Here is a 23217-nt window from a genome sequence, read left to right on the forward strand (position 1 = left end):
TGGGAGAGGGAGAGGGTGGGAAGATTTGGGAGAATGGCATTGAAACATGTAAAATATCATGTATGAAACGAGATGCCAGTCCAGGTTCGATGCACGACACTGGATGCTTGGGGCTAGTGCACTGGGACGACCCAGAGAGATGGTATGGGGAGGGAGGAGGGAGGAGGGTTCAGGATGGGGAACACATGTATACCTGTGGTGGATTCATTTTGATATTTGGCAAAACTAATACAATTATGTAAAGTTAAAAAATTAAATTAAATTAAAAAAAAAACACTTAGCATGGCACTTCATATATAATAAATACTCAGCAAGTGTTATATATCATTATTGTTACAGCTATTCCCATCAAATGTTATTATTAAGACTCTCTTATTTTGATTGGAAAGTCTGACCACTATATCTTTGTGGATTTTTTTTTCTTGTTTAATTTCATAACTGCCTTTAACCATATTCAGTCAAGAGAAGCTTAACTTAAAAGTAATTGATCACCCCTTCTACAAATCTCTATCAAAATGCCATTTCTATAGATTAGCCCCATCAGCCTCTAACTATTCCACCTTCACAATTACTCAGCACTTTTCTGTGCTTGATACGTGCATGTGTGCTAACTTATTTCAGTTGTGTCTGACTTTTTGCGACCCTATGGACCATAGCCCGCCAGGCTCCTCTGTCCATGGGATTCTCCAGGCAAGAATACTGGAGTGGGTTGCATGCCCTCCTTCAGGGGATCTTCCCGACCCCAGGAATGGAACCCTGTGTCTCTTACATCTCCTGCATTGACAGCTGGGTTCTTTACCACCAGTGCCACCTGGGGAGCCCTCTGTGCTTGATACTTATCACATATCACTAATGTTATCACTTCCACATATACTAATATCGTCACTTGTACATGCACATCCTTTTCTGTCACTTGTGACTCATATCTACACTAAATGTGTCTGTTTCCAACTTCAGATTATCACTGAAGAAGTAGAAACAGGAGAGTAGCCAGGCCTTTATCATTCTACAACAGCCATCTTCTAAGTGCAGCAGGTCCTTCCCTAGGGGTAAGCAAAGACTTTCCATGGGCACATACAGGCAGATTTTTAGGGAATCAATTTCCATGTCCTTAATTTCCCTCTCTACTACAGTTGCCTTTACTTGAGGCCATATGCAAGAATGAAATCATCAGTTTTTCTTTTCTCACCTCCCCTTTTGAAATGTCCTGTGAATGACTTAAAACAAATAAAAACACATCTCTTATCCATTCCAAGCCTGCAGTGGTATATAATCCTAAAGTGCGAAACCTCTGGAGTTCCAAACAGTAGACAATACAAACTACCTTCCCTTTAGCTGTCTTGCATCCTCACCCCTCAAACGTCAGAGAATACACTGTCCTAAGGAAAACCTTTTGATGGGCAAAGCTAAAAGAGCACAGAGAAGAAGCACTGAAGGCAAGAGTGCTTATTTCCTTCAGACAGCAAATGTGTGTCAAAGCCTTGAGTTTTGTCTGTCTGTCTGCTTAAATACGTATCTTAATATTAGAGATAGAGAGTGAGAGTCTAAGCTTCTAGCTCCAGTTAAGATGGAATAAGAATATTCCACCTCATTACCCCTCTGATTATAACTGAATATTGTCAATAAAACACATAAAGCAAGTTATGTTCGGTATCTGAAAAGGAAGGAATAACAGGCAGATTGAAAAGGGAACTTAACTTAAAATAGACTAATACAAATATTAAGTCATTACATTGTACACTTGAAACTAATATAATGCTATATGTCAAATATACTTCAATTAAAAAAAAAAGACTAATAACGAAGTGTGTTTTCTAGTGTTTTTCTTTTTCCACCCATATTTTGCAACACAGAATCAGGGTAGTAAAATTATGGAACTATGTAGCAGGCATGGTCAAGAGAAACTCTCTCCCTGGTCAGAGAAATGGGAGGGAGGGTCCCTGCCAAACAGAAGGGGAAATCCCCGAGGTGTCTTTTCTCTTGACCCTACTTTGGAGGGAGGTCCCAGTAATAAAGCAGCATGTCTGCAACAGGGGAGGCAGCGACAGCCTAGGCTGTGTATTTGCCCCAGAGGTGGACATGACACTGAATGGATGATGAAACTACAGCTTTTTAAACAAAAAAACAGGAGGAAGGGTCCCTGGGAGTTAGGGAGTTTCCAGGAGGCCACCGAGGAGGAAGCTGTGTATGAAGTCCTGAGCATATTCCCCAGAATGAATCCATAAACATGGTTTGAACAATAATACCAAAAGCTTTGAGAAGTAAACTGCAATGTTGGTATGGCCCAGCTACCAGACTGGTCCACAGGAGGCATACATCCAAGAGGCACAACAAAGTCTTTGAAAACTAAACTGACATTGGAACCAAAGCCCACAGAAAGTATAATGGAACTTATGACCTGAACCCCAGTGGGTCAGGTGACTATGAAACAACAAAACACAAATGGAAACCAACACCCTCCAGAGAATTTTAGCAAGGCCTAGAATCTCATAATGTACTCAAAATGCTGACTTGTTACTCCAAAATCGGTTGACAAACTAAAAAGCAGATCATTCTCAGTAACCCCAGTGAAAACATACACACCAACTCATCTCACATGCTAGTAAAGTAATGCTCAAAGTTCTCCAAGCCAGGCTTCAGCAATATGTGAACTGTGAACTTCCTGATGTTCAAGCTGGTTTTAGAAAAGTCAGAGGAACCAGAGATCAAATTGCCAACATCCTCTGGATCATGGAAAAAGCAAGAGAGTTCCAGAAAAACATCTATTTCTGCTTTATTGACTATGCCAAAGCCTTTGACTGTGTGGATCACAATAAACTGTGGAAAATTCTGAAAGAGATGGGAATACCAGACCACCTGATCTGCCTCTTGAGAAATCTGTATGCAGGTCAGGAAGCAACAGTTAGAACTGGACATGGAACAACAGACTGGTTCCTAATAGGAAAGGGAGTTCGTCAAGGCTGTATATTGTCACCCTGCTTATTTAACTTCTATGCAGAGTACATCATGAGAAACGCTGGACTGGAAGAAACACAAGCTGGAATCAAGATTGCCTGGAGAAATAACAATAACCTCAGATATGCAGATGACACCACCCTTATGGCAGAAAGTGAAGAGGAACTAAAAAGCCTCTTGATGAAAGTGAAAGTGGAGAGTGAAAAAGTTGGCTTAAAGCTTAACATTCAGAAAATGAAGATCCTGGCATCCGGTCCCATCACTTCATGGGAAATATATGGGGAACCAGTGGAAACAGTGTCAGACTTTATTTTTGGGGGCTCCAAAATCACTACAGATGGTGACTGCAGCCATGAAATTAAAAGACGCTTCCTCCTTGGAAGGAAAGTTACGACCAACCTAGATAGCATATTCAAAAGCAGAGACATTCCTTTGCCAACGAAGGTCTGTCTAGTCAAGGTTATGGTTTTTCCTGTGGTCATGTATGGATGTGAGAGTTGGACTGTGAAGGAGACTGAGCGCTGAAGAATTGATGCTTTTGAACTGTGGTGTTGGAGAAGACTCTTGAGAGTCCCTTGGACTGCAAGGAGATCCAACCAGTCCATTGTGAAGGAGATCAGCCCTGGGATTTCTTTGGAAGGAATGATGCTAAAGCTGAAACTCCAGTACTTTGGCCACCTGATGTGAAGAGTTGACTCATTGGAAAAGACTCTGATGCTGGGAGGGATTGGGGGCAGGAGGAGAAAGGGATGAGAGGATGAGATGGCTGGGTGGCATCACCGACTCGATGGACGTGAGTCTGAGTGAACTCCGGGAGTTGGTGATGGACAGGGAGGCCTGGCATGCTGTGATTCATGGGGTCACAAAGAGTCGGACACGACTGAGCGACTGAACTGAACTGAACTGAACTGAACCCTCAGATGACGTAGATGTTGGAATTATTTGATGAAGCCTTTAAATTAGCTATTATACGCATGCTCCATGAAGTAATGGTCAACAGGTTTGAAATGAGTGGAAGGACAGAAGTTCTCAGTAGAGAAATAACAACTTCAAGAAAGAATCAAGTAGAAATTTTCGAACTAAAAAATATGGTAACTAAGTTCCTTTCTTTTTAAGAGCCACAGAATGGCAGAACTGAGATGACAATGGAAAGAGCCAATGAACTTGAACATAGATTAACAGATTATCCAACCTGCATGAGAGAGAAGAATGACTGGAAAAAAAAAAAAATGAACATAAGTTTAGGGACCAGTTGGGTACTATAAAAAGAGCTAACATTGATGTCATTAAAATTCAAGAAGGAAATGAGAAACATTTATTCAGAAAATTGAAAAATAAATGACTATAACTTCCTAAATTTAGTGAAAGATATAAATTTAGACTTTAGAATCACAGCTGCTGCTGCTGCTGCTGCTGGTAAGTCACTTCAGTCGTGTCCGAAGCCCCCTAATATTGGGTTGGCCAAAAAGTTCGTTCAGAATGAATGAGCTTTTCCATCAACCTGATAGAATAAATTCAAGGAAAATCATCTTTAGGCACAAAATAATCAACCAAGTGGGGTTTATCCTCAGAAGCAATGCTATTCAACATCCAAAAAAATTTTTAAATGTAATCATCTGATTACCAAACTAAAGAAAAACCAAATGATCAAAATAACAGACTCAGAAAAGAGCATTTGATAAAATTCAGTATCTTTCATAATAAAAACGATCAGGGACCAAGAATAGAGTTTAAGGGTTAAATGATTATGTCAGCCCTTCCATTCATACTCTACCTTTCTCAAAGTTGGCTGGGACATATAACAGAAGTGACTATCATATCATATACACAATTCATGTCCACATTCAAAAGTAGGGAAATTATACAGGTACAGTGAGTATACTCCAGGGGAATGGAGAGTATTTTATAATTCTGTTTACCATAACAAACAATGAAAAATAGACCAATATCATAAAAACAATACTTTTTACAACAGCTCTAAAAGAATCCAAATATGTGCAAAATCTATATAACGAAAATGTTGATATCAGAGTCAAGGAAGACCTAATAAATGGTAAGATAAACCAAGGTTATGGTTTAAAAGATTCAATATGATTAAGATATCAAACTGACATCTTTCTAAACTGATTAATAGCTTTAACACAATTCCAATCAAATCACTGCAGGATTTTTTGACAAGCTGATTCTAAAATTTATACAGAAAGGCAAGACACTAGAACTTAAAAATAAATTTTCAATAAGAACACAGTTGAAAAATTCACACCACCAAGATATTAACACTTATGATAAAGCTATAATAATTAAGATAGCATGGTTTTGGATAGATACAGAATGGAACAGAGTAGAATCAAGAAACAGACCCACATGAATATGGTAAATAAACATAACAAAGGTACAAAAGCACTTTAATGAGGAAAGGATAGTCTTTTCAACAAGTGATCCTAGAAAAATTGGATATCAATTTGCAAAAAGAAAATACCACTTGACCTGTACTTCACACTTCATGCAAAATTTAACTCACCATATTTCAAAATAAAACGAAAAGTATAAAAGTCTCAGGAGAAATTATAAGAGAAAATCTTCATGCACATATGTAAGGCAAAGAGTTCTTTGATACAAAAGCATGTAACATACAAAAAAAGATTGATAAATTAGACTTCATTGAAATAAAAATGTCTGCTCAGTGAAAGACAATGTGAAGAGAATGAAAAGACAGGTGTAGGCTGGGAGAAAGTATTTCCAAATCACATAATCAATAAAAGATTTGCCACCGAGAATATACAAAGAACTCTCAAAACTCAACAATAAGAAATACAACCCAAGGGGGAAAAAAATAAGCAAAGGAAATGAAAGGGCACTTCACCAAAGAAGATGTACCAATGGGAAATCAGCATGTTAAAGATGCTCATTCACTAGTCAACAAATAAATGCAAATTAAAACCACAATGAGATACCTTTCCATACCTGTTAGAATAGCTAACACAAAAGCAATACAAATCAACCGGACAATACCAAGCACCGGTGAGATTATGGAACAACTGGAATTCACATACATTATTGGCGAGAAAGCAAAACAAAACAGCCAGTCTAGAAAACAGTTTGGCAATTCCTATATAATAAAGCACTTACCAATCTAGGTGTTTATCCTGGAGGAATTTGCTTAAAAAAATTTAAGTAAATGGCTGGCAATAATACTCATAATCACTAAAAGTTGGAAATAAAAAATATCCTTTAGGCCGTAGCTGGGAATCTTGCAGAAGAGGCAGCTAAGAGGACATGCCAACTCAGGGGCACTGAGTCATGGGGGCCACGCAGGATGAGGTTTGGGAAAACTTGCTTGAGCTTGGGGTACAGGTATGCATTAAAAATAAATGTCCTACAACAAGTAAGTCATCATACATAGAAATCAAATACTAATAGTAAAAATAATACTAATAGTGGATACAAGTAACAACATGAATTAATCTTAAAGGTATCACTGTAAGTGAAAGAAGTTTAGTCTCAAAAGATACTGTAATTCTATTTACATGACATCCTGGAAAGGTATGACAAAGTCTGAAGAGCAGATCAATGGGGTTGGAATGTGGGTTTGATCACAAAGGATAACATGAGTACACATTTTGGTAATAGAACTATTGTGCATCCTGATGTGTTAATGGTTATAAGAATCTATGCATGTGTTAAAATTCACAGAATTGTACACAAGAAAAAACTGAATTTTATTGTGTAAATTAAGAAGTTAAGTAAGATACTTTACACAGGGACACGTACTAACACACTAATATAAACTAAAAATCAGCTTATTTCTGTCAGAAAGTCACTCTAATTTGGCCAATTAGTTTGACAGTGAAGTTTGGCTTTACCAATTAGGTAAATTCTATGTCAATTGAATGAACCAAATAAACAGCTTCAAAGTTTTGATGTATATATTTAATGCATGTGATAGCATATAAAGCTTTTCATCAAAATTTGTGTATTATCAAAGATAAATTGAAATTAACAATATTTCAGTTTCCCAATTCTTTATCAGTATATGGATTTAAACAAAGTGATCTAACTGAAAGATGTTAGATAAATAAAATAAATAGATGTTTGATAAATCCTGGTAAAATTATCAGAAATTGAGACCATGAAGACTCTAATGACAGGATAATAAATTCATGGGCAAGTAAGGTGCTTTCCAATTTTTACTTTCAAAAATAGGAGAAGAATCAAACCAAGACTCTAATAATTTTAATGGTAGATTATTACTATGTGACTTTTGATATTAACCTGGAAAGTTGCTCAAATAATTGAGGACCATTATTATGGTAAACTCCTTTTATTTCCATGTACTTAATTATATGAATCGGAGAAGGCGATGGCACCCCACTCCAGTACTCTTGCCTGGAAAATCCCATGGACGCAGGAGCCTGTTAGGTTGCAGTCCATGGGGTCGCTAAGAGTCGGACATGACTGAGCAACTTCACTTTCACTTTTCACTTTCATGCATTGGAGAAGGAAATGGCGACCCACTCCAATGTTCTTGCCTGGAGAATCCCAGGGACGGGGGAGCCTGGTGGGCTGCCATCTATGGGGTCGCACAGAGTCAGACATGACTGAAGCAACTTAGCAGCAGCAGGAGCAATTATATGAATAAGTCTTCAAGTCATTACAATCCAGAAGACAAAAAAAGTACAAATGGAATTGATGCCAAACCCTGTTCCATTCTACACAAACCAGTTTTAAAAGAAATCATCCCATCTAACACAATGAGAGATGAATTTCCAACAAAAGTCACATTTAAGCTTAGTAATTATTTATACATAGTAGACTTAAGTCACAATTACTACAGAAAGTTAATCAAAATGCTAACACTCAGTCTCATAAATGAGAGAAGTTTTTTGTAAGTAATAATTTCCACTCTCATATGTGGCTTTTTTCTAGGGTGATAAAAATAATTATAAGCATTAAAAAGAATACACCAGAATGAAATTCTGTGAGCAAAGGGAAATAGAAGTGTGAAAAGAGAAGCTATGTAGTATCTGTCCAATATTAAAAGAAGAGCTTGCAAATTTTGAATGGCTGTGAGTGCCAAGTCACTATGGTATTTAAATTCCACTGAACACATTTAAAAGAGTAATATAACAGTTTCATTTTTAAAATGTCGATTATTATAATATCCTTTAGATTGTATTCTGTCAACTGCTTACATTCATGATTTAAAGTTTTTAAATATTAACTTAAAATCGTGAAAGGGGTATATAATTTTTCAAAATCCTTTTAGGGTCCCACAAGCAAAAATATTTGGAAGACCATACCTCTGAATACTATGTTACATTCACAGCCTCCTCAATATGGATTTAGCTCATTTTGTTTAAATGTGCACAGAGGTTTAGACACCAAATAAACATATGGATTGAGTGGATGAAATGGAGATGGCAATTGCTTCCCAACTGCTGAGCTCAATGGAATTGAAGTTATGAAGATCGTGATGCTATTTGGCATAATGAAGTCGCAATTTCAGGAGAGATTCAGACTTTGATGAGATGATTCTGAATCACGCATTAGTTTAAGTGGGTGGCCCAGAGTGTAGAGTTCAAACTCTAGGAAGTCTGAATTATCAGGAAATTGCCACGTTCCTGGAGCTCAATTTCAAGGATAACTGACTGAGTGTAAGGAGTTATGTCCATCAAAAGGACTGAGGTAGTATCCAGTCTTGGGAATTTTTAGACAGAAATATGAAACAGAACTAAGCTAACATTTTTATTGTGTGGGAAAAAAAAAAACAACCAGCAATTTTATTCAGCTACCTGGTTCTATAAAGATGTATCTGCTGTGATTAAATTGATCAACATAGAGATATAAAGCTGGAGATAGAATTAAAATAGATCAGGCTTTGAATTGTTCACATGTGAATTACCAGCATTCTTGTTAGAGTGGTCAGACTGCTTATTGACCAAAATAAAATAGGCTTAGCGCTATGAATTTATAATTACATATATCAAAAAATCAAACTTTTGCTTTGTTGATAAACATTTCTGTATTTTATTATCATCTGTAAGACCACAAATGTGGATTTCTGATAGCAAGAGGCAATACTGAACAAAAAGTGGATGCCCTTGGTCTCCAGCCACTGAACAAAATAATATTCTGTAAGATGCACAGGGATCAACCCATGATATTGGGTTTCTGAGTTACCAACTTCCAAGCCATGCTATTAACTCAAAAATAGAAGAAGAATGAATGAAAGCAGGTGAGGAAAGGACATCTCTCTATTTCTGTTTTAGGAACCACTGTGCCATCTCAAGCAAAGCAATATCTGGCAGAGAATAGACACCTAATCTCAAATGATCTATAAATAAGAATTACTGAACCCAAAGAGAAGAGCTAGTACTTAGGCTCAACAAGAAATCTGTTTTATTTGGCACTGCTTCTTTAGCTGGCATGGGAAGGAGGGAAGTCAAAACAAGACTGGCTTTCACAGAAAACAGAGGAAATCCACAAGCTGAGCATTCCTCATGGTTCATAGATGGAAAGAGATTGTTAGGGACTTCAAATGATTTTTAAAACCTTCAAGTTTCAATTCACAGCCAAACGAAATTCAAGTACTGGACAAGTTGATTGTGTAGTTTATTAAGAGTTCTTCCAAGTCTTTATCTCTATCACTGCCCTAATAACCACAACAGTAACAATAGCTGTTATTCCTATGGCTTCTCTTCCTTCCCTTATCTGTGATCACTCTCCCTAACATGTTCTATGTTACAGCCCTACAGACAGATGCCTTAAAGAACTGAGAAGATATCTCTAGGAGAAGAGCATTGCAGGCAGAGGAGTTGGAGCCTTAAGAGCAAAAAGGCAAGTATTCAGAGAAAAATCAGAGAGATGATACGGGCCAGATAATGAAGGGCAGGATGTTTGTGTTGTACAACTCTAGCAGGCACTGTTTATCTTGAATTCTGTGTGACTGGTGCCCCCCTGGAGTCATGCGAGGCAATGATACTGATGGAGTGCCCTGAAGGTTGTAGGGATAGTGGCTTTTATATTGAGGGAGATGGGAAAACTTGGAGAGGAGAGATGTAAATGTTTAAATGATCCCTTTTGCTTCCGTATGGAGAACAACCTGCTGGGGCAAGCAAGGATGCTAATAAGGAGGTGGAAGGATAATCCAAGCAGAAACTGAAATGACCAGAGCCAGGGGTTGTCATGAAGATGGTGAACACTGGTTGGATTATGTGTACATTTTGAGAGTAGAGACAGTAAGATTTCTGAAAGATCAGATATGGTATGGAAGAGAAAGAGAAAAGTCAAGAATGGTACAAGGCTTTTGGCTGAAACAACTAGAAGAATGAAGTTGTTACTAACATGAGGAGGGTTTGAAGGAGAGCAGGGGTGGGGTCAATACTAGATCAGGGTAGTATGTAGGACCTACTATGCTTAACACATTTTTGCAGACACTCAAGTAGAAATAACTAGAAAGCTGAAAGCAGTGTGTGTGTGTGTGTGGTGTGAGTATATAGCACAAGCATACATATACATGCAAGCCCAGAGTTTAGAGGATGTGTGGGTTTGAGATCCATGCTGGTAGATGTCAGTGTCTGGTGGTATTTCAAGCCATGAGCCTGAATTAGATCATCAAAAAGAGGAGTGGTCCAAGAAATGAGCCCTGGGGCACTCTAGTGTTTAGAGGTGAGAGAAATGAGGAGAAAATATCAAAGGAGGCTGAAAATAGGTGGCCAGAGTAGAAAGAAATTCTGTTGGTGGCTCAGACATAAAGAATCTGCCTACAGTGTAGGAGACTTGCAGGAAACACAAGTTTGAACTCTGGGTCGGGAAGATCCCTGGCAGGAGGAAATGGCAATCTACTCCAATATTCTTGCCTGGAAAATCCTATGGACAGAGGATCCTGGTGGCCTACGGTCCATGAGGGTCACAAGGAGTCAGATGCAACTGAATACGCACACAGACCAAAAGTAGAAAGAAAACCTCCCTGGAAGCCAAGCCTTCATCTTGGATGAAGAGAGTGATTAAAGGTGGCAAAAGTTGGAGGAGGTCAAGTCAGGGGAAGACTGAGAACTTCCCATAGAATTCAGCAACATGGATGACAATTCCTGGAGATCTAGGGGAAAGTAGCTTTGCTTGAGAGGTTGGAGCAAGGACTTCGGAATACAGGTTGGAGGCCTGAGGGAGTGGAATAAGATTAGGGATGAAGTACAGATTTAAGAGTCATTAGTACTTATGTGGCTATGAGCAACTATGAGGTTTCCTAGACAAAATGAACAGACTATTGAGAAAAGAGGGTTGAGACCAGAGTTCTGTGGAATATCAATATTTCAGGAGCCAGGAGAGGAGGAGAGAGACTGATGTGTGGCCAGAGTATGGGAAGCAGACCAAAACAGAGCAGTGTTCTAGAAACAAAGGCAAAGAGAGTGCCACAGATGAAGGAGAAATAACCAGAGACAAAGGCCTTCCTCTGTGGGGTGCAGCCAGGTTTCGGACTTCCTCCTCCACAATCCCGTGTCTCTGCTCTTACAGGACATAGTACTTATAGGCTGTAGTAGATCCTTATCAGCTTCAAAGGCTAAAGGAAGGAAGGGTATCCCTCAGTTCCTCATCCCTCTAGTGGGGTAATTTGGAGCCATATTGTACAAATCATACACTATTTCCCAGATTTTACCATGACATTAAGCCCCAGTTGACCACAATGGTAGCTGGATTCATAATTTACCTTTACTGGCCACCTTCCATCCCTTGAACCACCTTCCCACTCCTCCACTGGTCCACACCTCTCCCAAACATATGATTTGTGCTCAAATCCTTGTCTTAGGCTCTGCCTTTGTACTCATCTGTCTAGCTCTCCATGGGCTTATGAGCACTTTAAAAAGTCTGCATGCCAGCATTTCCCTGGTCCGTGGCTAAGATTACATGCTCCCATTGCAGGGGGCCTGGGTGGGATCTCTGGTCAGGGAACTAGATCTCACATGCTGCAACTAAAGAGATCCCATGAGGGGCAACTAAGACCTAATGCAGCCAAATAAATAAGCTTTTTTAAAAGTTCTGCATTCCGTCTTTCCTTCCCAGTTCCTCACTGACTACATGGTCCATAGAACACGCTTCTAAATGTCTGTTATACTGAAGCGTTTACATTTTCATAGTGCGTTATGGATTCCCAAAATGTTTTCAAATACAGTATTTTATTTAGTCCATAAAACCATTCTACCACCCAGGTATTATTCCTACTGTATTGAGGAAATTGAAATAAAATTGAGGAAAGAGAAATAAAAAGGGTTTATGAAACTTGCTTCAAGACCACCCAGTTATTAAATAAAACAACTAGGGCTTGAAAACAAGTCTTCAGATTTAGGTTTGGGGCCCTTAAAAGAAGCAACTATATATCAAAGAAAGAAAATGCTTTTACAACTTAAGCTGTCAATAATTTAAAATTATAAATGTTACAAAATTTGAGGTTCTAGGCAAATCTCATTATATTTGACTATTCATTGTAATGAAAAGTGTGTGGCTAATTTTGGTAACTCTACTCATCTGCCTCTGGCAAAATATTGACACTACCTTAAAGAAAGTAATTTTCCCAAGTGAATTCACAACACAAAATGAGAAAGGGGGTATTATGTTTTACTAAGATCTTGAGACAACAATGTACTGGGGCTAACATACTGAAGTGGTTTATCTCAACAACCAAAGCTAAGAAAGCAAATAAGATATTCGGAAAAGGAAGAGGAAAATGAAAGAATAAATAGCTGAAGTTCTTTCATGGCACCAGAGATCTATTTCTAAACTACTTTCCATACACAATTTCAGACAAGGTGGAGTAAAGGACTAGTCAGAAAGCTCAGAATGATTGATGGACCTTGACCTTTAGCCCTCTGAGTTCTCACAAGTCAACTATGGAAACACACACTAATGTTTATTTTAAAAACCTCTGAGAATAGTTTCCACAGCATTATCACGTTAGCACATTATTTACTTTACGGGACCAGGCATTGATATAAGATAGAAAGGGTAAGACAACTGAGTATCCTTCCATATGAGAACAAAATATCTTCAGAGTTATGACTGATTGAAAAGATGCTATGACAAGATGAATTAAATTTACAGAGCTGTGCATTGGGAAAAGCAGCTGTTACAGGTTGTGAGTTTTGGCTCAGCTCAGTCTAAAAAGGCATTTGAAAGCTCTTGTGAGAAGGAGGCTGTAACAGAGGGGAGCATTCAAAGATTAATAATCAAATCCCAGGACGGTCCCGGGATGAAAACAGAACTGGGGGGCTGATTTAAAATAATCTTGGGATAATCTTCCTGAACCTCAGTTTCCTAATTTATAAAATGAAGATGATAATACCTCAGAGATTTACTCTGGAAGCAAAGTGAGCTAACAGCTGTGAAAGCACTTTGGAAAGGAGAATGGGGTTCACAAGGTAAAAGCGAGGCTGCTGTTTTCTTGGGCAAATGACTTGACGAGTTGGAAGGAGAAAACTAAGATGGGAGTCAACTTTTAATCATCATTTGTTTCATGGGCTAAATAGACACCTGACACCCAATACAGGTCCGCAGTGCTGAATGCCTACCCAGGACACCCCCTTGCTTCCTCTGTGTCAAGTGAGACCCTTCATTTTTCAAACATTCAGAACTCCTTTATATCATTGACTCCACTTCTATTCCATTGACATTTAACTTGTGTTCTTCTACAGTTTCTGTCTGTCAGCATGTTATATGGAGTTACTAATGTTCTTTTTACACTGTTTCTCACATTCTTATATATAGATCTACCAAATTAGGCTTAACACTCCTTAAAGTATTAAATATTACTCCTTAAAGGTCGGGAGTATGAGAAGTATTATTATTATTATTACTAGAAAGTGAGTGAAGTCACTCAGTCGTGTCCGACTCTTTGCGACCCCATGGACTGGAGCCAGCAGGCTCCTCCATCCATGGGATTTTCCAGGCAAGAGTGCTGGAGTGGATTGCCATTTCCTTCTCCAGGGGATCTTCCCAACCCAGGAATAGAACCCGGGTCTCCTGCATTGCAGGCAGCCGCTTTACCGTCTGAGCCACCAGGGAAGCCAAGTACCTTGCAAAACATCACGCCTAACCTAGAGTCTCTCAAAAGGAGCACTACTGGCATTTGGGACCAAACAGTTTGTGTGGGTAGCTGCCCTACGCCCTGCAGGATGTTTTACAGTATAGTGGGTCTCTACCTGCAAAATGCCAGTAGCAACTCTTTCTGTCCCCAGAGTTGTGACAACCAAGTTATCTCTAGACATTGCCAATGTTCCCAGGTGGAGGGGTCGCAAAATTATCTCTGGTTGAGAACCATCACTCTAGGTGGATATAAACCAATATTATCGTTACTGTAATTCCTTTTATTTTTTCATATTACCTGCAATAATGCTCAGAACTGAATACTCAATGAATATTTACTAAATAAGTGAAAAAATGAGAAAAAGACTTTCATGAGTTATATTCATAACTGGTCTTACAGCACAAACCCTTATACGATTAAGGCAATATTATATAATTGATACTTTTCTACCTGGCATACAATATTCTTAGTATATGAACATTTTTAAGTAACTATGTGTGTGTGCGCTAGAAATTATATTCTCATGCATGCATAAATATCACAGCTAACAGTGGTTCTTTCCTAGCACATGCCCTATGAATATACCTGTGATGGCTAGCATACCGCTTATCTATCAAGCATGAGATGGAAAAATTATTTTAAATTCCTGGAAAATACTGCATCAAACACCGATTATCAGACTCATTTTCAGATAATTAACTCTACATGGAAAAAAAGAGTATAAAGAATTCTAAAAAGGTTGACAAATAGAGGGTCTCAGATGAGTGTACTTAGGACATTTCTATTCTCTTAAAATGTAAGTTTTTTTTAATATATCTTCCCAGATCTTTTCCAAAACCATCAATCTTTTCCGAGATGGAAAGATTTGTACTATCTTCTGATATTTGAGGAACATATGTGAAGTGGCATTTCACCTAGAGCTATTAAAGAATATTGGTATTACTTTGATTTTAAAAACTGATACTTTAGGACCATCATGTTATGGAACACTGATGATTTTTTATTTTCACCTCAGTGGATTCTTAAATCCTATATCAACAGGCTACTTTTTCCAAATGATGAGTAATAAAGTGTTCTTATTAAAATGGGAGAAATGTAGCTGAAAAAGAATTAAAAGGGCTTCTTTTTCATGTACACTCACTCATCATTCTGGTAGTTTATTGCTATATACAACCTTTTGGAGGGAATCCTAATTTAGTAGTAGACCTCTACTGTATATTGTGTTAAAAAGAAATAAACAAACCCTTACTTTAGGCTTGGATGAGTAACTTGTGACAGGTTAATGTCTCTCCCATCAAGTAAAACTGGAAAAGCCAGATGAAACACAAGAAACATCCATTTAAAGGCCTCTGATAGCTGGTGAGACTATTAAGAGGTGAGTGGCTAAGATCCAGAGAGAAGACAACTGTAGAACAAACAGTCTACATTCTATGTATGGATGCTTTTACCCCTTGGAACTTGCCAATTCTTGGCACAGTACTAGAAACTGAGAATCTGGACAGAGGGCCACTGCAAAGAGGCAGAGAAGCCAGTAGAACTTTTTGGTAATCCCACAGAGGTAGACAGACAAAAATTCGAGTTTTGGTGCTACCAGAGGAGTGGGAAATAAAGGTGCCGAGGATGTAGCGGGGAAGGAGACACAGAGAAGGGCAGGCCTATTGTGTGGAAAGATTTCCCCTCAAGGCTTCTGCTATAAAGAACAAGCCAAAGAGTTAGGTAGAAAACCTCTGCAAAGCCAAGTGGAAATCTAGCAATCTTTCTGCTCTACCAAAAAAAAAAAAAAATTACAACTTGGGACTGCCAAGGAGGAGCAGAATGCAAGAAACACCTTGGTTTCTCAGCAAGGCTCACCAGAGAAACGCACTCTCAGAATGGAAACAAACAGGAGGGAGGTGGAGTCTTACCGACACTGTCTTATAAACAGAGAGCAAAATCAGTGCAGTTCTTACTGGATCAATGTGGTCTGTTCCCACTCTACACTCCTGCCCTTCAGGAGAGGATCTGCTTCCCCCACTGTAATCCAACAGAGAACGGCCCTAAACAAGGGCACATCCTTCCCAAGAAGGATCACATCCAGTGGTGGCTTCAGGTGGGGGTATAAAGACCTGGCTGACTCGTCCCAACATGGAACAAGTCCCTGAGACCATATGAGCCCCAGAACTCCCTGAGGATTTAGCTAAAGCTTCAGTGGGCCTGGATCACATTTCAGCTTCTGCCTCCACCTAATCCTGCCTTCTCTCTCCTCCTTTACACAAGTGCTGATACCTAATAAACACCCTGTACAACAAATTCCATCTCAGTGACTGCTTCTGAAAGACCCAGCTTGTGACAGTTGCAGGAATGGTCCCAGAAAGCAGGCAGTCTGATGGGGTTATTGATCTGGATCACTCACTGCTGGCATAAGTGTGAAGTTGCCATTACTGATGGTAGGTGGAGACAGACATTCCCTGGCATCAGGGGGTGGTCCAATTGCTAAAATCGTTATCAGAAGTGAACTAGAATACTCTACCTAAAGAAAGGAATGCACTCAATGGGGTGACACACCAAGTATTTGGCAAGTAACTATAAGGACAGTGGATTGGATGACTTAGTGCTAAGCACCAATATTCTAGAAAAAGAACTCAAAACTGCAGGCAACTGTAACTCACGTTGTGGAAGCCAAAGGGCCCTCCTAGTAATTTAGAAAGAGGCTTTCACAGCCTCTGAGAATCTGGAAAACTGAGGATTGGAAAAGATTAATAATACTAACCCATTAAAATTAAGACTTTCTATTCCATAATAGACACTAACAGAAGAAAGTAAAGGTAAGCCAGCCAGTGGGAGATCTTTACAATGCATACAATGCAAATTAGGAACAGACAGACAGACTACCCAATTAAAATGGGCAAAATACTTGGACAGACACTTCACAAAAAAGGATATTTAAATAACCAAAACAGCTTGAAAATTCAGCCCCAATCATTAGGAAAATGTAACTTAAAACCACAAAGAAATACCACAACATTACCATCAGAATCACTCAAATGAAAATGACTGGCAATACCAAGTTTTGGGGAGAATTTGGAGCAAGTGCAACTTTCATAGCTAGGAGGAATATAATGTCCATAACCACTTTAAAAAACTGTTTTGCTGATCAAATACATAGCCATGTTCCATCAAAGACATGTACAAGAATAGTCCTAGCATCACCATTCACAGTAGCTGGAAACACCTCACATGTCTGTCAACAGCAGAGTAGAAAAATATATTGTGGTATAAAACATATTATTGTTTAGTCACTGTCATGTCTGACTGTTTGCAACCCCATGGACTAGCCCACCAGGCTCCTGTGTCCATGAAATTTCCTAGGCAAGCATACAGTAGTGGTTTGCCATTTCCTTCTCTCAGGGATCTTCCCAACTCAGGGATGAACTTGCATCTCCTGCACTGGCAGGCATGGGCAGGTGAATTTTTTACCACTGAGCCACCAGGGAAGCCCATAAAATATATTAGAATACCATGAAAAATGAGAATGAATGAACTACAAGAAGATGAAAGTACAGTGAATCTCTAAAACATAATGTTGAGCAAATGGAGTTAGACAAAAAAGGCATGCATACTGTACGATTGATACCACTGATATCAAGTTCAGAAGTTGGCAAAATTACCTGAGGTGATGGAAGTCCGTATAGAGGTCTCTTTGGGGAGGGTCAGATCACTGGTAGGAAGGTTGGGTTTCTGGATTGCTGTTACTATTCTATTTCTTGATCTGGGTGCTGGTTACATGAGTCTGGTCACTTTATTAAAATTTATTGTACTATATGCGTTATTTGTGTATTTCCTAGCATGAATTTCAATAAAAACTTCAAAAAATGCAACAAAATGCAGACACCTACATTGCTTTTCGTTTTCCTGCTGTGGTGAGAAGCAAATCCTGCTGACATTGCTGTTTTCACTTTGGTTTCTAAACTGTGAACATTTGAGGAAATCGGGCCAGGAGGCATTCACCATTCCCAGGACTGACTCACAGCCCTCTTTTGCAGACTCACAGAAGGATCTACAAGGCAGGAGTCCATGACTAGAAGAAAAGAGAAAGGTGGAAATTAATGTTTTTACAGACTGTTTCTCAAAATAATAATTAAACTAAAGAAAAGTTAGCCACCCATGCTACAATAATACCTTAATTTATATTTACTATAATCAACAACTTGAATTGTCAACAACAACCTTCAACCCTGTAACAAGCATTTTAGCCACCTCACTGTCATGATTCTAGAGGGAATAAACTAGTTCCATAACAGATCATCTAACTCTCTCTTGTAGAAGGATTTATCCAAAATGATTTTTTTTTTGAGATTTCTTGTGTTAAGTAAACCTGTCAACCAAAAAAAAAAAAAAAAAAACCACTCTACTTACTGCCGTAAGGAAAAAATTAACATGAAAATGAATGCCTCCAAAATGAAAAGGCAGAGTAGATCACAAAATAGGTTAATCTCATTTCTTTATCAGACCTCTGAGAAATTCAAATTATCTCTGAGAGGCAGACAGAGAGAAAGCTGTTCCTTAACCTACACTGTCTCCTTAGAAAAGAAAATATTACACAAACAAATGGCAACTCTGAAACCTTGTACAGTAATTTATCTTTTCATTGCTATGCTATCTTCTGCAAAATAGCAAAACACAAACAATTGTCCACTAGCAGTAAGGTAATGATGCTTTGGAGTTTGTCTTTATTCATCTGACATGCAATCAAACACTGCTGGATCCGAGTTCCTGTGTCTGGGGATGGGGACGCTACAATGTCAAGGTCATGGACTTGTTCTCCTGCAGATCCAGGCAGCTTTTTCTACTTTGCAGCTATGGGTTGCACCTCTCACCCTAGCTGGTCATCTGGCAAAGGCATCTCAAATGATTTTTATGAAAACAAGGAAAGAAAATATATATGTCAGTCAAAGCAAAGCACACACTTCAAAAATGCAGGGTCAATAAGAAATTTCAGAATCATATAGTATCAGATTTGTAAGAAATCTTAATCAACACCTCATTCAAATCCTTCATTTGAGGGAAGTCTAGGGAGATTCTGAGACATACAGCTTTGTAACAGATGAAGTGGGAAGAGAATCCAGATTTTTAACATTCAACTCATGCCCTATCTACCATCCCATATCATTTATTCTCACATAAGGACCTAATAATTTGGCTTTAAGAATTCCTTGATCCAACAAATACACTTATAATTCCCCACTTATTCATCTATAGATCACTGGAACATAAAGGGATGTGCCAGCCACTGAGTTAAAACAGAAAGGATCAAGTCTATGAAAGGATCTTGAGAGTGAGACCTTGTTATACATAAAAATGTGGGAAAAGAGTACTCAACAATTACATTTAGATACAAACACTTTTGTCCTTCTCAGAAACTTGTCTTAAAATTAAGTACATTTTAGAATCCTAATATTCACATAACTATATTAACATGTATCCAAATTTGTTAGTGAAGATGTAAGAAGAAGTTTTGCATTTGAAAGAATTAGCTTTAGACATAAAATATGAATTAGTCCAAGCAAGTATCTCAGTGGAAAGGAGACACCTGATTGCCATTCAGGAAATAAATTAGATATTCATAGAACTGAAAATTCTGCTTAAATAACATTTTTGAGAAGATTTTCTTTCCTAGATCTCATTCCAGAGACCTTACATATTTTCTCAAATAAAACCGAGAAACGTGGTTGAGGAGTGTGGGGAACACAGAATTCCCATGCAATTGCTTCTACTTTGCTAGGCTCTAAGTGCTATATACACATTAACTCATTTCTCACTACAGTAGTACACCAGCAATACCATTACTGTCATCTCTACTCTACAAATAAAGAAACTGAAGCACAGAAAATATATGAGATTCTTCCAAGATCACTGAGTTAGTGAGTGTCCCAGCCAGCATTCAAACCCAAGCCAACCGATTCAAGGACTATTAACTACTCTATTACACATGAGTCCTTACTTTAGGAATGTATGTCCCAAAAGCATAACTCAAGGTTAATTCAAAACCTGGTATGCACTTTCCCAGTGAACCAACCATATACACAGTGGTTGGGTTCTCCCATCACTCTACAAACTTCTACTTAATCTCCAATCAATCAGTATTTGCCAAAGGGGCTAAGAAACACTAGGACAGGGTGAAGGCTTTTCTCTTTCTTTCCCAGGTGTAAGAGCCCACAATAGAGCTACACAGCAAGCTTGGTTTGGTTTCAGCATTCTTCCTTTGCTTCCTAGTCCCTGACCTGTGTTCCAATGTCCTGACACCATCCTGCCCACCCCACTCCAGCACCCCACCTGGAAAGCCCCCTCCACCAGACCATCATTGTTTTAGTCACTTGGTCATGTCCAACTCTTTGTGACCCCAAGGACTGTAGCCCACCAGGCTTCTCTGTCCATGGGATTCTACAGGCAAGAAAACTGGAGTGGATTGCCATTTTCTCCTCCAGGGGATCTTCCCAACTCAGGAATCAAAGTTGTGTCTTCTGCTTGACAAGCAGATTCTTTACCATTAGCACCACCTGGGAAGGTATCAGTTCGGTTCAGTTCAGTCACTCAGTCGTGTCCGACTCTTTGCGACCCCATGAATGGCAGCACGCCAGGCCTCCCTGTCCATCACCAACTCCCGGAGTTCACTCAGACTCACGTCCATCGAGTCAGTGATGCCATCCAGCCATCTCATCCTCTGTTGTCCCCTTCTCCTCCTGCCCCCAATCCCTCCCAGCATCAGTCTTTTCCAATGAGTCAACTCTTCACATGAGATGGCCAAAGTACTGGAGTTTCAGCTTTAGCATCATTCCTTCCAAAGAAATCCCAGGGCTGATCTCCTTCACAATGGACTGGTTGGATCTCCTTGCAGTCCAAGGGACTCTCAAGAGTCTTCTCCAACACCATACTTGCTGCTAAACATTTTTCCCCTTCCTACCATCAAAGCTACATTCCCCAAGTGAGCTGATTGAAATGAGACTTTCAAAGAAGAAAAGAGATGAAAATAACACAGAGTAGTACATAATAATAGATGGACACTTCACCCTCCAGAGGTTTTTGGCATCATTAGAAGATTGCTTGCTGGACCAAAGGAATCTCTGATGGAATTCCAGGTGCCACTTACAGAGGGAAAAGTCATCCCACATTGTCATGGGGGGAAGATCACTGTGAGGCTGAGTAGCACTTGGGGCCCAATTCTCCCAGGTGTTTCTTGGACCTTTCCTCAGTTCTGAGCCCACATATTCTTTGATCACTCCACATCTTCATTCAGAACCTTCTATGGTAAAGGCGATGAAAGTTCACACAGGGGTCCAGCAGACCATTTTCACTCTAAAGCTGAGTCTATAACTCAGAAGCTCACTTCTTGTCATTGACCCTCACCTGAGTTATTTTCTGCAGGAAATCACAAGCTACCCCTCTGAACTTTTCATGTTGGCCACGGCTCACTATCTGATCTTTGGCCAACAGTTCATTCATACAAGACTCAGTTTCATCATTTGAAAAGTGAGGGATTTGGAAGAGCTGATTTTTCATAGTCCTTTTACCACTGACATTCTGTTAATCAAAATTCACTCTTTATAACACAATACTTCTCAGAGGAGTGGTGATAATCCCACCAGCTTTGCTAAATTTCAAAAGGTAACAGATATTTTTTTTTTTCTCGAGACTTGATCTGGGAATATATAGAGACATTAAAATACCATTAGGCCTTCCATTCTAAAAATAGGGCCTAAGAAAAATGTCTAGAGTGTTTCCAAATAGCTCTCTTAAGAGGTGTAACCAACCGAGACCCATAGGCTTTAAATTGCCAGATGAGGACATGTGAAATAGTGATGGGGTATTAATAACTAGCAGCCCTTTCAAACACTGAGCAAAATGAGGAGCCATTTGTTCTTGCTTTGCATGAAATTCAAGTGCCTACAAGGGGTTGAAGCATTTTGCTTTTCATCACATGGAACAGTGTGTTGAGACAGACCACACTATTTTGGAATATAAGTGCTGATATCCAAGCAACAAGCAGACTGACATCTGAAAACAGTGCTCAGAACAGGGAAGGAGTCAGATTTGGCTATCAGGACACTATTTTAGAAAAGGTGATTATTTTAAATGGACATTTGAAGGGTATTTCGTGTTGTGCAAAATCCCCTTAAAACATTTCAACTAAGGCTTAAGCAGAAAATTCTTACCTCTGTAATTTTGTTGAAACAAATACATACAAATATAAATACTTCTACTATATATTAATAATGAGGTTTTTAGGGGATTTCCATTAGGAATACTACTCAAATTATCTCTCTGTTAATACAAAAAATTATAGACTTTACCTATACAATTTTAAGCAAATTTATCTACTAAATTTCCTGTATTTACAAATTTTATATATATATATATAGTACCCTTTGACCAACATCTCCCCATTTCCCCACCCACAAATTTACAGATTTTTACCTGCAAAAATAGCTCTGATAAAGACATAAAGTTAAAATTATTGAATAAGCTATAGCCACATTGTAGGCTTATATAATAGCTAAAGGATTTTTAGGTTTTATAAATCACTTTTTTCTAACTTTTTAGGTTTTTTTTGAAGTATGGCTCATGTACAATATTATATAGGTTACAGGTGTACAATACAGAGATTCAAAACTTTTAAAGGTTATATTTGATTTATGGGCTTCCCTGGTGACTCAGATGGTAAAGAATCTGCCTGCAATGCAGGAGACTTGGGTTCAGTCCTTGTGTTGGGAAGACCCCCCGGAGGAGGGCACTCCAGTATTCTTCCCTGGAGAATCCCCATGGACAGAGGAGCCTGGCGGGCTACAGTCCATGGGGTCCCAAAGAGTCGGGCACGACTGAGCAACTAAGCACATGGCGCTTGATTTACAGCTATAAAATATTTGCTATATTCTCCATGTTGTACAATATATTCCTGTAGCTAATTGTATCTAATATTTAACTTTTTACTTTAAACTACTTTTAGAGACTTACAGAAAAGTTTTAAAAATAACACAGAAAGTTTCCATATGGCCTTTATCCAGGCTCCCCCAAAGCAAACACCTTACACAACTACAGTACTATTATCTGAACCAAGAAATTAACACCATACAATATCTTTACCTCAAGTAAAGACCCAATTCAAATATCACCAAGATCTTCATTTAGGATCCCACACTGCATTTCATTGT

The 23217-nt window shown here is 38.8% G+C and overlaps 1 protein-coding gene across 3 annotated transcripts in view; it reads right to left on the minus strand.

Annotated features, from left to right (window-relative positions):
• The window catches only part of CORIN (corin, serine peptidase), a 309430-nt gene that overhangs the window by 159780 nt on the left and 126433 nt on the right, over nucleotides 1-23217 (minus strand). For all 3 annotated transcript variants that reach the window (XM_019962698.2, XM_070791393.1, XM_070791394.1), the window contains exon 5: nucleotides 17908-18089. In XM_019962698.2, the coding sequence (XP_019818257.2) occupies nucleotides 17908-18089 (182 nt within the window). The remainder of the gene's footprint in view (nucleotides 1-17907; nucleotides 18090-23217) is intronic.

The sequence above is a fragment of the Bos indicus genome, chromosome 6 (assembly GCF_029378745.1).
Source record: "Bos indicus isolate NIAB-ARS_2022 breed Sahiwal x Tharparkar chromosome 6, NIAB-ARS_B.indTharparkar_mat_pri_1.0, whole genome shotgun sequence".
Lineage (NCBI taxonomy): Eukaryota > Metazoa > Chordata > Mammalia > Artiodactyla > Bovidae > Bos > Bos indicus.